Below are 13,833 nucleotides of genomic sequence, written 5' to 3'. Positions count from 1 at the left end.
GGGGGGGGGGGTGAGCAGGAAGGGAATAGGGGGAGGGACAGGGCAGGGTGGTCACTTCAGCCTCTGTCTCCAGGAGGCTTATTGACACCCCCGGCTCATTTTCTCCCATTTGAGACCCCGTCCCAAGTAAGTGACAGGAGAGGAGAGATTTTTGACCTAGTCAATGAAGCCCTTTGGACTGGATGCTAAGGAGGGTAATAGTGAATATAGGGACAGGAGGCTTGGGCTGGGGATCAGAAGTCGACCTGATTTCAAACCCTAGCCCTGCAACTGTGATCAGAGAGAAGTCTCTTCCCTTGTCCAAGCCTCAGTTTGTTCACTTAGAACCCACTCACCCCTGAATTTCAAATGAGGAAACAATCACAGCCGAGAGTCATTCATACAAGGTATTTAAAAATTTGCAAAATGCTTTTTGTACATTATTTCATCTTCACCACGGCTCTGTGAGGTAGGCAGGTACTACAGGGTGGTCATGATTGTACGGCAGGGTGACACTGGCACGGGATGCGCACCCCCATCGGAGAGGGTGCTGTGCTCTACAAGCAAAGCAGACTGAATCAGCTCAGAAGGAACGTGAGATGCACAGAGTGGGAGAAGCCGTCCCCAAGTTCTTATTTGTGTTCTACTGTGGCCCAGCGTCCCAAGCTCCGTGTTTGCTTAGCCACCGCCAGACATACTTCACCTGGACTCTAACATAGGGATGTCATTGTGGTCCTCTGAGAATGAAGGACAACAACCAACCAACCAACCACCCTTTTGCTGATTCTCGGGGGCTATGTAACTTCTACAAGCACAGAATGTGGTTGGGAGCATCGCACCGTGATCTCTCCAGACTCCCAATTCAAGGTTCTTCCCACTAGATTAAAAAATGCTTTGCAAATTATGTTAAGTCACATCATCACAGACAAACCCTGGTTCCCTCTGGCATGTTTCAAGGGCAGGCAAGAATGTGGATGGCTCCTCGTAAGCTCTCCACACTCTGGGACATTACCTTAAAAAAAGCAGATTGACAAAGCATTACCTGAGATGTCTTAGGGAGCTCCTCTAGGAATACTAGGGGGTTCCTCTTATGAATAACTCCCAAAGCACATGGAAGTTTAGTTTCTACAGATACACTGTGTTCCCACCCACTCATCAGGTGGACATAAAAATCTGTTCCAAGGCAAGGTGAAGACCCTTAGCCCCAAGTATACTGGCCCAGGTTGATCAAAGATGTGCTATGATAGGTGATGCTCCGGAAATGGCCACGGCGGGAGGCTACGGTCAGGGTTGGCTTGGCTGGTTCAGAATGCGGGCCACGTTCTCTGCAGCACTGGGCTGGGAGCCTGGAGGGCCTTGGGGACTGAGACGCCTGGAGCGCAAGAAGAGTTCTCTGGCAAACACAGGCTCTACCTGGGAAGAAAGGCAAAGAGTCCTGGGGTAAGGGACTACTTACACCATAAATAGGGGGTACTTTTTCTTTCCTACTCTCCTGGCTACTCTTCAGGTACCCCAATACTGGCTTCACCTATCTCATTCTTTTAGACTACCCCACTTCCCTGCCCCCTCCCTCAATGCCTTAAGAACTGAAACTGAAAGGGGGGTGAAATTTGAAATTTGAAGAGGGGGTGTCCTCTGAGAAATCATAGGCCTAAGAGGAGGGGGGAGGAACAGCTCTGGTGACCCAGTGCTGGTCCAGAAGACCTTAGACTAATTCTATCATATACATTTACTAACTGGGTTAGCCCTGGCAATTCACTTAATCTCTCTCAGCCTCAATTTCCTCATCTGTAAAGTGAGGATAATAGCTTCTGTATAATTGGATTATTGTGAGGATCAAATGAGACTAACATATGTATAGCACTTTGCAAAGCTTAAAGCTCTATATAACTATTAGTTACATATTTCAGGAGGGAGGGAACCCTGAGGTTCTTCAAGGGTAAATCCATCCAAGGATGGGGATTGACCTGTCCCCCTCTTTCCCCCAGTTATCCCCTAATCTTTCTACTTTCTTTATTCCCAAGCTCCTGGCTCAGGAGCTCCCACAAGTCCTCCCCAAAGACTGGAAGGGAGGGAAGCTGAAAAGAAAGACTTCAACGAGGGCTTGCAGAAGTCAGTAAAATGAGAGCTTGAGGGGACCATCTGAGAACACAGAACACTAATGTTACAACTGGAAGGAATGTTAGAGATGATCTAGTCCAATTTTCTGGTCTTATATAGAGAGAAACTAAGGCCGTAAGAGAAGTCACTTGTCCAAGATTGGAGAGTATGATCATGTCGTGTTTTAAAGCAAGGGTGACATGAGTCTGAGAGATACCCTTAGCCCCAGGGATATTGGCTCAGCTTGGTCAAAGATGTGCTATAATGGAGCGGTACTCCGAAGACGGGGCAGTGCTCTGGGGATGGAGGGAGACTGCAATCAGGGTTGGTACGGCTGGGTCAGAATGTGGGCCACACTCTCTGTAGCACTGGGCTGGGAAGGTGGAGGATCTTGGGGACTGAGATATTTAGAGTGCAAGAAGAGCTCTTGGGCAAACACAGGCTAGGGTGGGGGAAGAACACTGGATGTAATAAGTTCCCTCCTCCCCAAACTTACATGAGCCATGATGAGTCTCCCTCGGGATTGGCCAGCTGGACCTGGGTACTCCTCTCCAAAGCACAGTTGGATTTGGTACTGGGGTGCAGGCTCCCCAAGACATAGGTGTCGACGTAGCTCTGCAAGGCACAAAGGAACGGGTGAATGGTGGTGGTCTCTAATGCTAATTCTTGTTCTGTGTCAGGATCCCAAACCCAAGTAAGAAGGAATGTTGCCTATCTTCCAGTAATGGTCCAATCGGAATGCACTAAAGGTCCTTAACACTTTCCCTGCCTGCTTTTTTGGGGAAAGTGGCTTAGGTAGTCGTGAGCCATTTTATCCTACAGTTGCTGCTATCAATAAGGATGTCCAGCCCCTGTACTTGGCCCTGACTACTGCCCTTAGATACTCATTCTCCATTTTTGAATTTAGTAATAACAGTTCACATTTCTATAGAATTTAGCAGTTTATAAAGTACCTTTCCAGTGAGGGAGGTGGTCCAAAGGGCAATATTATACCCACTGAGATAACCCAGGACTGTGAAAGAAGAGTTTCCATTTCAACCCCAATAGACCCAGGTTTGAATCCTAACTCGACCATTCAATAGTGCTGAGTCTTTAGGCACTTTCTTCTTTTTATTCCGTTAAATTCCTCTTTCCATTCTAGGCAAGTCACTTACCTCTATCTGCCTTAGTTTCCTATATTATAAAATGGATAAAAACACCTATCTCCCAGAGTTGTGGTGAGGATCAAATGAGATATCTGTGAAGCATTTAGTGTAGTGCTTAACACATAGGACACAATAAATGCTTATTCCCTTCTCTTTCCATTCCCTGCTGTGGCAGGAAGAGAACAGAATCTCATGTTCTTGAAGGTCCTGCAAAGAGCACACAAGCACTGGCAGGTTCTGCCAAACTAAAAAGTGCTTAAATACAGGTCTAGAGAGACTGTTTTTGCTTTCTACTGATTAATCTAAGCTCATTAAGATAAGGTTGGCAACCAAAGTAATATTTTCCCTCCCTTCCTTTTTCCCTTTCCTTTTCCTTTCCTTATCCCTTTCCCTTTCCTTCTTTTTTTTCTTTCCTTTCTTTTTCTTCCCTTCCTTTTTCTTTTTCCTTTCTTTTCCTTTTTCCTCTCTTTTCCTTTCTCTTCCCCTCATTTCCCTTCTTTCCCTTTCCCCTTTCTATCCCTTTTTCCTTCCTTCCTTCCTTCCTTCCTTCCTTTCTTCCTTTTCAAATAAGAAAATTCTTTCTACTAATACAGGTAGACTCTTTCTTTGAAACTTAATGTCTTAGAGAGCTACCTAAAGAGCTGAGAAGTCAAATGACTTCATCTAGGATTATATAGCCAGTGTATGTGTGTCAGAGGTAAGACTTGAACCTAGGTCTTTCTAGCTTCATGATTGGCTCTCAACCCATCATCTTCATATTTCTCCCACTGAATATGAGATTCTGCTCCACAGTTATTTCCTCTCTCTAAGGCCAAGGTTTTTCCTGGGGCCCAGGTTTCCATACAACTTCCCAGAAGGATCCATGTCATCTCTCATTGTCCTTTTCCTTCTACTACTAGAGCCCTATCCCTGGGTATTCTACCTATGACAAGTGAGCTTTCACCTTATTTTGCCTGTAGTCTCCTCAGCACACCACCTACTCACCTCCTTTATGTATTGTCTTCCTCCGCATTTGAATGTAAGATTCTTTAGGGCATATAATAACAGTTTAATGTGCCATCTATCTGTCTGTCTATCTGTATCTCTCTCTCTCTCTGGTTTTAAATTTTCATGAATGGAAGTCTGGTAAAACCTATGAGCCCCCTTTCAGAGTAATGTTTGTAAAAGCATAAAATAATGTGCATAGGATTACAAAGGAAGTCTTTGAACTATTATATTGAACTATATATTGAACTACAATTATTAAAATATTAAAAAACAAACAAGTTCATGGACATAGATTAAGAACCCTTGATGATTGCATCCTTTCTTTTCCTTTCTTTTCTTGCTCTTTCCCTTTTCTCCCTTACTTTTTCCCTTTCTTCCTTTCCCTCCCTCCTTTCCTTATTCTTTCTATCCCTTACTTTCTCTATCTTTCCTTCCTCTTCCCATTTGATCTTTCTTTCTTCCTTCTTCCTCCTCCCTCTCCATCTCTCTCTCTTTTTACTCTCTCCCCCTGCCTCTCTCACTGTCTCTGCATTTCTCTCTTTCTCTCCCTCTCCTCTGAGATTATGTGGGTGATATGACATTAATAGACTTACACTTTTATATCACTTTGAGTTTTATAAGATGCTTCCTTCACAATGGCACTATTCAGTAGGAAGTGGAAATGTGACTTCCTTTTTTTTTTTACAGATGAAGAAACTAAAATTCAGGGAAATACTTACCCAGGAGACATACAGGTAGTAAATGCCAGAACTAGTACTCAAACCCATGTCTCTTGACTGAATACTGACACTTACTTACTGAATACTGAATATTATGCCCAAGAGGGTGTCCTCAGCTTTTCGTACTCCTGTCCACAACAGTAACCCTCCTTTACCTCCCAAACTGGACCTTGCCAGTCCCCTCTCCCCACCAGGTGCTTACGATCCAGGAACTGCTGAGTATCCAACAGCTTATAGGTCTTCTCTCTTTCCAATTTGTTGGGCTGGTTACAATGAGGTGCCAGAGGGCCTCGCCAGTAAACTCGACCCTGGCACTGCCTCTTAGCAAAGACTCCTTCAGGAGCTACCCAGAGCAGGACTCCCCTGTCCAGGTGAGGCAAAAGGCGTTCCAGAATCTGGGTGACAAGTGGGCTGGTCCCTGGCAGAGCTTTAGGTGATGGGAACTGGATCTGCTCAAGTCTGGCAGGGCCATAGAGATGTGGGCTGTCCATGGGCACAGGCTGGGTTGTCAAGCGGCAGCCCTCAGCAGTGTGAGCAATGGCCTCCTTCACCAGGATATCTCGGTAGTACAGACGGATGTGGAGCCAGCAGTCTGAAGTGGGTAATACATCAAATCATCTACAATCATTTCCTGAGCATTGGCTAAACTCCCAGCCCTTTCCAGGGTACTGAGGAGGAGATGGAGACAAAGTTGATAGGTGCTAGGTCAAGTCCTCAAGTAATACACAGGACTCATTCCTAGGAAATGTCTAGGGGACAAACCCAGGCAGACTGGTCAAGGCCCATTCAGTGAGTGGGACAGACAGGGTTGTAGAGGAGAGACGTAAAAAGTGGAAAGACATAGAGTAGTCAATAAGCATTTCTTTCCTTTCCTTTTTTTTTTCTTTTGGTAAGGCCTTTGGGATTAAGTGACTTGTTGGAGTCACACAGCTAGCAAGTATTAAGTGTATGAGGCTGAATTTGAACTCCGGCCCTTCTCACTCAAGAGTCAATGCTCTATCCACTGCAACATCTAGCTATTCTTCAATAAGCATTTCTTAAGAATATACTGTATACCAGACAACATACCAAGCACTGGGCGTATAAGAAAAGCAAAAAATAATTCCTGTCCTCAAGGAGCTTGTGTTCTAATGGTGAGACAATATGTAAATATAATAATAATAAACAGATAGAATAAAAGAGATAAACAGAAAAGAATAATAAAATAAACAGATAGAAAGAAACCTGTGTTTGGGGTGATATAAAAAGGCCATACTTGAGATGAGTATTGAGACAGAATTGCCAAGAAGAGTCAGAAAATGGAGGAATGAAGAGCAACAAATAAATAGATCACTGGAGCTGGGTCATAGAGTTTTCAGAAGAAAATAAAGCATAAAATGATTGGAAAAGTAGGAAAAGACCAGATTATGAAGAGCTTTAAATGCCAAACAAAAGATTTTGTCTTTGATTGTGGAGGTAATAGGTAATCTCTGGTCAGATCTGTGCTTTGGGAGAATTGCTTTGGGAAGTCAAATGGCAAGATGGTAGGACAAAAGGAGCAAGGGATTCAGGAGCAGGGATCGAGCAGCATCAAACTGGTTTGTCAGTGGTTTGAGATTGGGAAGACAAGTGTAGGAGTACAACCTGGGAAAAGTGGTGAGAGGAATGATTGGAAGTTCCAGGGACAAAGAATAGGATTCACAGTTTTAAGAATAGGAAAAGGCAGAAATAGGAATAGTGAATGGACTTAGGATTTCATAAGTATAGGAAACCCCATATGAAGAAACTTTTATCAGTGAATGACATTATATTTGCAAAGTGTCTGGAAAATCCTAAACTATTATATCGTTGCTAGCTACTAATAACATAGAAACTATACATATGGATGCTGGCAAGATTAAGGATAAAATCATCTTTGTGTATATCTGAGATCAAGAGGAAGAATAGATTATTTGAACTGAGTACATCGAAGAAGTGGGAATTAGAGTATTTTAGAGAATAGCAATATGCACATTCAAGTTCCCTATTGTGAGGCTAGGAGTTAGAGTTGAGAGAAAGTAAACCAGACACCAAACTCAATAGGAAAAGAGAAGGCTAATCTAGGCATGGTGCCAACACAGTGAATATGAATGTGGGTCCATGTATATGCACATATGGATGCTTTGAATGTATGATGCTTACATGAGCACCAGTGTTAATTGTGGCCTTGGTGTATCCAGCTAACATGTACATGTATTTATGAGTTTTTTGTGTGTCTCTGAGCACATGTGGGAATGGCTGGATAGTTGTGTCTAGGCCAGGGATTCTTAATCTTTTTCATATCATGGTCCCCTTCAGCAATCTGATGAAGACTATTCCTCGGACTCCTCAGAAAAACATTTTAGGCATGCAAAATGAAATAAAAGCTCATGTTTGAGATGGAAAATGCCATCTGCATCCAGAGAGAGAACTATGGAGACTGAATGTGAATAGAAGCACCAAATTTTCATCTTTTTTGTTTGCTTGCTTTTTCTTTCTCTGTTTTTTTTCCTTCTTGGTCTGATTTTTTCTTGTACAATATGACAAATATGGAATATGTTGAAAAGTATTGTACAGCTATAACTTATATCAGATTGCTTGCTGTCTTAGGGAGAGAGAAAGTAAAGGAGGCAAAGAAAAAATTGGGAACACAAAATCTTACAAATAGGAATGTTGAAAACTACACATATTTGGAAAAATAAAATACTTCTGAGAGAAAAAAAGATCAGAGAAACCTTACAAGCTGATAATCCTTACCAGAATCCTTACCAGAAGTGCTGACATTCTCATAGGAAGTCAAGCTTAGAGGAAGGTGACTCTGCGAAGGGTCCCAACTGTAAAACGTGCCTGTCACTTGGTAATCTGGGCAGGGGGAAATAGAAAAAACATTGGTGTACCCAAGTGTGTAGAGCTATCTTTCTGATCAGCTCTTTCCCTTCAAAGTTCAGAGGTGAGGATACCTCTGGGAAACAAGAAAACAGGGAGTGGAAAGAGAGGAAAAAATTAAAAGGTAAGGAGGGCAGAAGAGCATAGAAAGACCCAAGCCCACAGAGGCCCCTCCCTTACCAGACTCAGCCTTTGGGCTGGTGAAACAGGGGGCTGGGGAAACTTGATGGCAGCCCTTGGAAATCCTTTCTTTGCCAGTTTCCTCATCTGAGTCTGAGTCAGCCTAGGTAGTGGGAGAGACGGCTTATGAGGGCTCAAGGCTTGGGGGGGGGGGGGGAGACTAGAGCCTAGCCACTGGTTTACTGTGGCCTTCTAGGATGAAATAAAGTCTCAGTGGGGAAAGAAGATGATGAAAAATCATTGCTAAACAGATGGGCACACCAACCAATCACATAATCACAGACTTGCACCTGATTCTTGTTAGATGCAGCTCAAGTGCTTTGGGTTCTAGACCATGGACAGCACAACCCAAAGTGGGAGGGAATAAAATCAGATGTGGATATGCTATAAGAAGGGCAGCTTCCCAACTCTCAGTATCCCAGGATAGGAGGAGGATAGGGATGCAGGGCTAGAAGGGATAGGTCTGGCAAGTATGGAGGGATGATGGAGGTAAAAGAAACTTGAGGATCAGGGATAGAGGTAGAATAAGTGTCAGTACACTGACCTGGTCTGGCTGCTGGAGAGGCTCAGTTGATAGATCTTTGGGGGTTTTCAGATGGCCCTTCTGCCCCTCATCCTCTGCAGGGAAAGCGAGTACATTAGGTTCTGATTTAAGGCCCTGGGAAATCCCCATTCCCTTCTGCCTCTAGTAGTCCCCAAAGTCCTCCAAAACTCCTCAGCAGTGAGGCTAAGGATCTTTGATGCCCTGAGGACCAGAACTTGGATCTCCTGCTCCCCAAACCCATGCTTTAAATGTATCAATACCCAGGTTGCAGGTTTCCTTGGAGGTGATCTGGTAGACCTTGTAGGGTTCAGAGATGTACAGTTGGCTGCGATCAATCACTTCTTGGAAGGATGTGCTCTTGTTGAGGGCACAGCGCAGACGGGTCTTCCAGACAGATGGATCAGCTTTGTCTGTGCCTTCCTGGTACTTACCTTTGTAAATGGCCCAGGCCTAGGGAAAAAGAATAAGGCTCAGGTCTCAAATCTCTGAGCTCTGTGGAATTCTCTCGATTCTTCTGGAATTTAACTCTGAGGACCCTCGCTATGTGGGGAGGAAAATTGAAGGCATCCTGGTCAGAAAATTCTAATGAAGGACATTGTGGGAGATCACAGGGTAAGGAATTTGATGATGGGAAGGATCTTCCTTTGAAAAACTAACTCCTGGGGCAGCTAAATGGTAGGTCTTATGAGTCATTTTGTAAAATGCTACATATTACATAAGGAATTGAAGCACAGAGATTAAATAAATTGTTACTTATGTGACAAAGTGATACAGTGACCTAAGTGACACAAAGTGACAGTCACACACGCTAGATATAGATTTAAATCTAGGAGCTGGTAAGGAAAAAAGGGAAGAGGGAGGGAAGGAAGAGAGAAAGGAATGACAAGAAGGAAGAAAGAAAGGAGGGAGGGAAGGAAGAAAGGGAAAGAAGAAAGAAGAAAAAGAAAGAAGGAGAGAGAATAAAGGGGAAAAGAAAAGAAGGAGGGAAGGAAGAAAGGGAGTGAGAGAAGGAAATTGGGAAGGAAGGGAGGGAAAGAAGGAAGGAGGGAAGGAAGAAAGGAAGAAGGGAAAGCTGCAAGAAAAAAGTGGGTAGAGAGGGAAGGAAGGAAGGAAGGAAGGAGACAAGAAAGGAGGGAAGAAAAGAAAGAGGGAAAAGAAAGAAGGAGGAGTGATAGAAAGAAGGAGAAAGAAAGGAAGGTGGAAAGGAAGGAAAGAGAGAAGAAAAGAAGATCAGAAAAAAGGCAAGAGGGAGGGAGGAAGGGAAGGAAAGAAGAAAGGAGGAAGGAAGGAAGAAATAAGAAGGAAAGGAAGAAAGGAAGTAGAGATGGGGGAGGGAAGAAGGAAGAAAGGAAGGAGGAAGGGAAAGAGAAGGAGGGGAGGAAAGGGGGGGAGAGAGAGAGAGAGAGAGAGAGAGAGAGAGAGAGAGAGAGAGAGAGAGCGAGTGCATTAAATCTCAGCATCCAGCATCCTTCTGAAAATTTCTTTCACTGGAATCTTCTGGCAGTGTCTAGGATGTTGTAGCAAATGATTATTATAACCTTGTGTTTGACAATTGTAAAGATTTAAATTTTGGGGATAAGAATGCATTATTTGATAAAAAAAAAATAAATTTGTTGGGAAAACTGGAAAGCAGTTGGCAAAAATTGGGAATAGACCAATATCTTATGGCATTTACCAAGAAAAGATCAAAATGGATACATGAGCTAGATAAAAAGAGAGGTATCATTATAAAATTAGAAGAATGTAGAAATATTAAGTACTAGACTCATGCACAGTGGAACATTTTATGAATAATTTAGAGTATCATAAAGGCATTGTAAAGTGTAAAATGGATAATTTTGATTAAGTTAAATTTTCAAAAGTTTTTGTGCAAGTAAAACTAATGTAGACAAGATCAGAAGAAAAGCAGAAAATTGGGGGGAGTGGAAATTTTATAGACAATTTCTCATATGAAAGTCTCATATCTCAAATAAAAATTTTTGTCAAATCACTCCCCAACTGTAGTCAAAGGATATGAACAGGCAGTTTTTCAGTAAAGTAATAAAAACTCTATATAATCATATGAAAAATGCTCTAAATGATTATTGATTAGAGAAATGCAAATTAAAACAACTTTGAGATATCCTTTTGTACTTAGCAGATTGGCTAAACTGATAAAAGAGGAAAGCAATAAAGCAATAACTGTTGGAGGAGATATGGAAAAATTGGGACATCAATTCACTATTGGTGAAATTCTGAACTTACCTAACCATTTTGGAGAGCAATTTAGAGTTATGACCAAAGATTTGTAAAACCCTCTGATCCAGCAATACCACTATTTGGTCTATTTACCAAGTATTAGGGAAAAAAAAGAAAAGAACTTTGTGGTGGCAAAGAACTGGAAATTAAAGGAATGAATGCCCAACAATTGGGGAAAAGCTAAATAAATTGTGGTATATAATTTTGATGGAATACTACTGTTCGAAGAAATGATGAGCTGATTGATTAAAAAAAATGGACAGACTTGTATGAAGTAATGAAAAGTGAAATAAGCAGAACCAAGAGAACATTGTATATAGTATCTATTATTCTAAGAACATCTTTGAATGATTAAGTCATTTTGAATATTATAGATACTTAAATAAACTAAAAAGGACCTATGGAGGAAGATACTATCCACCGCCAGAAAGAACTGATAAATAGAAGTATGTGTAGTATATATATGTATGTGTATATATATATATATATATATATATATATACACACATATGTATAACTATTTGTGTCTAATGGTAGCCTTCTCTAGGGAGGGGTGGGGAGAGACGAAGATAAATGCACACCAGAGAACAAAAGAAAACTTAAAAGGAAACCCAGAAAAGCAGGGTAGTTTTGGCAAATGTGTAGTACTTAGTACAGTTTTTTTTTTTTTTTTTTAAAGAAAACAACGTGAAGTGGAGATTCATGGTTTTATATTCAGTCTTCTGTGTTGTGCTGTGTATATAGAAATGTTCTCTTTTTTTAGCTACATATTTAAGTTTAAAATAAATTTAAAAATCTCAAGGAAAGGATGAATTACTTGCCAGTGGTCATACAGCCAGTGTTTGAGGCATATTTAAACTCAAGTCCACTGTATCACTTTGCTGCTACTGTACCACCTCAGCTGGTTCAAACCATATTAATCTCTCCTCTACCTTGCAGGACCTAATGCTCTCAGGTCCTGCGGGGAAATACAATACAATGTGGAAACAGGTCCTATGTACAGACTCTAATGCTCTCAGAGTCTGTACATAGGACGCTGTATTGTCTGTACCCTTAAGTCTCCTGAGTAAATGTACCTCTTCATCTTAAATGAGGCCTCCTGAGAGCAGAAACCAAGTCTCTGAAACAGATCTGGATTTACTGTCTGAATGATGTGGGAAAATCCCACCTTTCACACTCAAAACTGTGTGGATCCCTGGTCAAGTCACTTAACTCTGAGACTCTATTTCCTCATCTGTAAAATGCATGACCAGACTATATTTATTAGATGGCTTCTAAGGTCTCTTCCAATTCAAAAATTATGAACCTACGATGCTTTATAGACAAAGAAAGCCAGAGAGGATTCCAGAAATCATGCAGCCCAATCCCAGCGAAACCGAAACCCGGGACTGAGGTTCCCAGTATTATAAAAGGACTGGAACTCGGATCTCTCGCTCTCCATGCCCCTGCCCCACCTTGTCTGCCGCCTAGGGAGGGGGGCTAGATTGACTAGAAGGGAACTCGAGGGCTGCCCCCCGCCCCGCCCTACACCAGACCTCCCCCCACTTCTCCCCACGTGGGTGGTCAAGCTGTCCCAGCTCCACGACTCCCGAGACTCCCTTGTGGCGGCCGCTTTACCCGAAAGAGCGCGGCGTCCTGCTGCTCCCTGTAGTCCTGCTTGGCCGCGTGCTTCCAGGGGATGCGGAACATAGTTTTTTCCCGGTTTTCCCAGCGGAGTCCGGGATAGCTACCGCTTTCAATCTGAGCCACCAGCCAGTCCCTCAAACGCAGGGGGCCGCCTGGCTCTGCCATGGTCTTGCACCTTCGGGATTCAGCAGCCTGGGAGCCAGCCAAACGCGGTTCCCTGGGACAGCTCCCGGCTCAACGCACACTGCCCAGCGCTACATTCGCAGGGACCGCGCAGTCTAGGAGGAACGAGGAGCAGGGCGATGAAATTGCACCGGATAGGAAGGGCTGGTCTGGGTTTCGGGGGGCTCAGAGGTTCTAGAAGTAAAGAAAGCGAAAGTGTCAGGGAGCTTTCGCTTTCCCTTTCTGCCACGACATGTGCACTCGGTTCCCATCCTTTGTCCCTCCTATTACCTTCTCTCTCCCACTCTCCTCCTTTCCCCTCCCTCTCTTCCTGATTTCTCCTCCTTTCTCTCTCTTCCACCCCTTCTATCTTCCTCTCCTCAAGTCCCTGGACCCCCTAATCTTCTCCTCCCTTTTCTTTTTCCCCTTTCCCCACTCTTCCTCTCTATTCCATTTCTTTTCCACCATCTTTTTCTTCTTCTATCCCTCTTTCTTCCATCTCGTTCCTTATACCCAATAACAGTCTTCCTCCTTGTCCCTCAAATAATACTCGTTTTGCCTCATACACAATGCAAACTCTTTAAAGGCAGCTAATTTTTTGGTAGTCTCAGGGCTTAGCACAGTGCCTGGCACATTGTAAAGACAATAAATATTTGTTGCTTTGATTCATTGTTGTAACTTATCATGTTTTTTTTTTTTTTTTTTTTTTATTTAATAGCCTTTAATTTACAGGATATATACATGGGTAACTTTACAGCATTAACAATTGCCAAACCTCTTGTTCCAATTTTTCACCTCTTACCCCCCCCACCCCCTCCCTAGATGGCAGGATAAGTAGATTTAAATATATTAAAATATAACAGATACACAATAAGTATACATAAAACATTATTTTTGCTGTAAAAAGAATCAGACTCTGAATTATTGTACAATTAGCTTTGAAGAAATCAAAAGATGCAGGTGTGCATAAATATAGGGACGAATTCAATGTAATGGTTTTATATCTCCCAGAGTTCTTTTTCTGGTATAGTTAGTTCAGTTCATTACTGCTCCATTAGAAATGATTTGGTTGATCTTGTTTTTCTGGGGATGGCCTGATCCATCGGATAGTCATCCTCTATATTATTGTTAAGTATAATGATCTCCTTCCTGCTCTTTCATAGCATCAGTTCGTTAAGTCTCCAGGCCTTTCTGAAATCATCCTGTTGGTCATTTCTTACAGAACAGTAATATTCCATAATTTTCATATACCACAATTTATTCAGCCATT

At 42.6% G+C, this 13,833-nt stretch overlaps 1 protein-coding gene across 2 annotated transcripts; it reads right to left on the bottom strand.

Moving 5' to 3' along the window:
• Position 1: 1 nt before the first annotated feature.
• On the bottom strand, positions 2-12,934 carry LOC100914771 (interferon regulatory factor 4-like). Of its 2 annotated transcripts, none has more exons than XM_023507344.2 (8): positions 12,393-12,934; positions 8,798-8,987; positions 8,538-8,611; positions 7,994-8,096; positions 7,685-7,789; positions 5,133-5,522; positions 2,576-2,694; positions 2-1,392 (listed from the first exon to the last, which is right to left on the bottom strand). In XM_023507344.2, exons 1-8 carry the CDS (start codon positions 12,564-12,566, stop codon positions 1,264-1,266), a joined length of 1,284 nt encoding a protein of 427 aa, XP_023363112.1. In that variant the 5' UTR covers positions 12,567-12,934; the 3' UTR covers positions 2-1,263. The 2 variants fall into 2 exon arrangements, with proteins under 2 accessions (XP_023363112.1, XP_003757081.1); XM_003757033.3 differs by having other exon boundaries at positions 7,697-7,789; positions 12,393-12,932.
• Positions 12,935-13,833: the final 899 nt, after the last annotated feature.

Source organism: Sarcophilus harrisii, chromosome 2 (genome assembly GCF_902635505.1).
Source record: "Sarcophilus harrisii chromosome 2, mSarHar1.11, whole genome shotgun sequence".
Lineage (NCBI taxonomy): Eukaryota > Metazoa > Chordata > Mammalia > Dasyuromorphia > Dasyuridae > Sarcophilus > Sarcophilus harrisii.
Note: the sequence above shows the minus strand (reverse complement) of the source record. Positions and strands in the feature narration are given on the sequence as shown.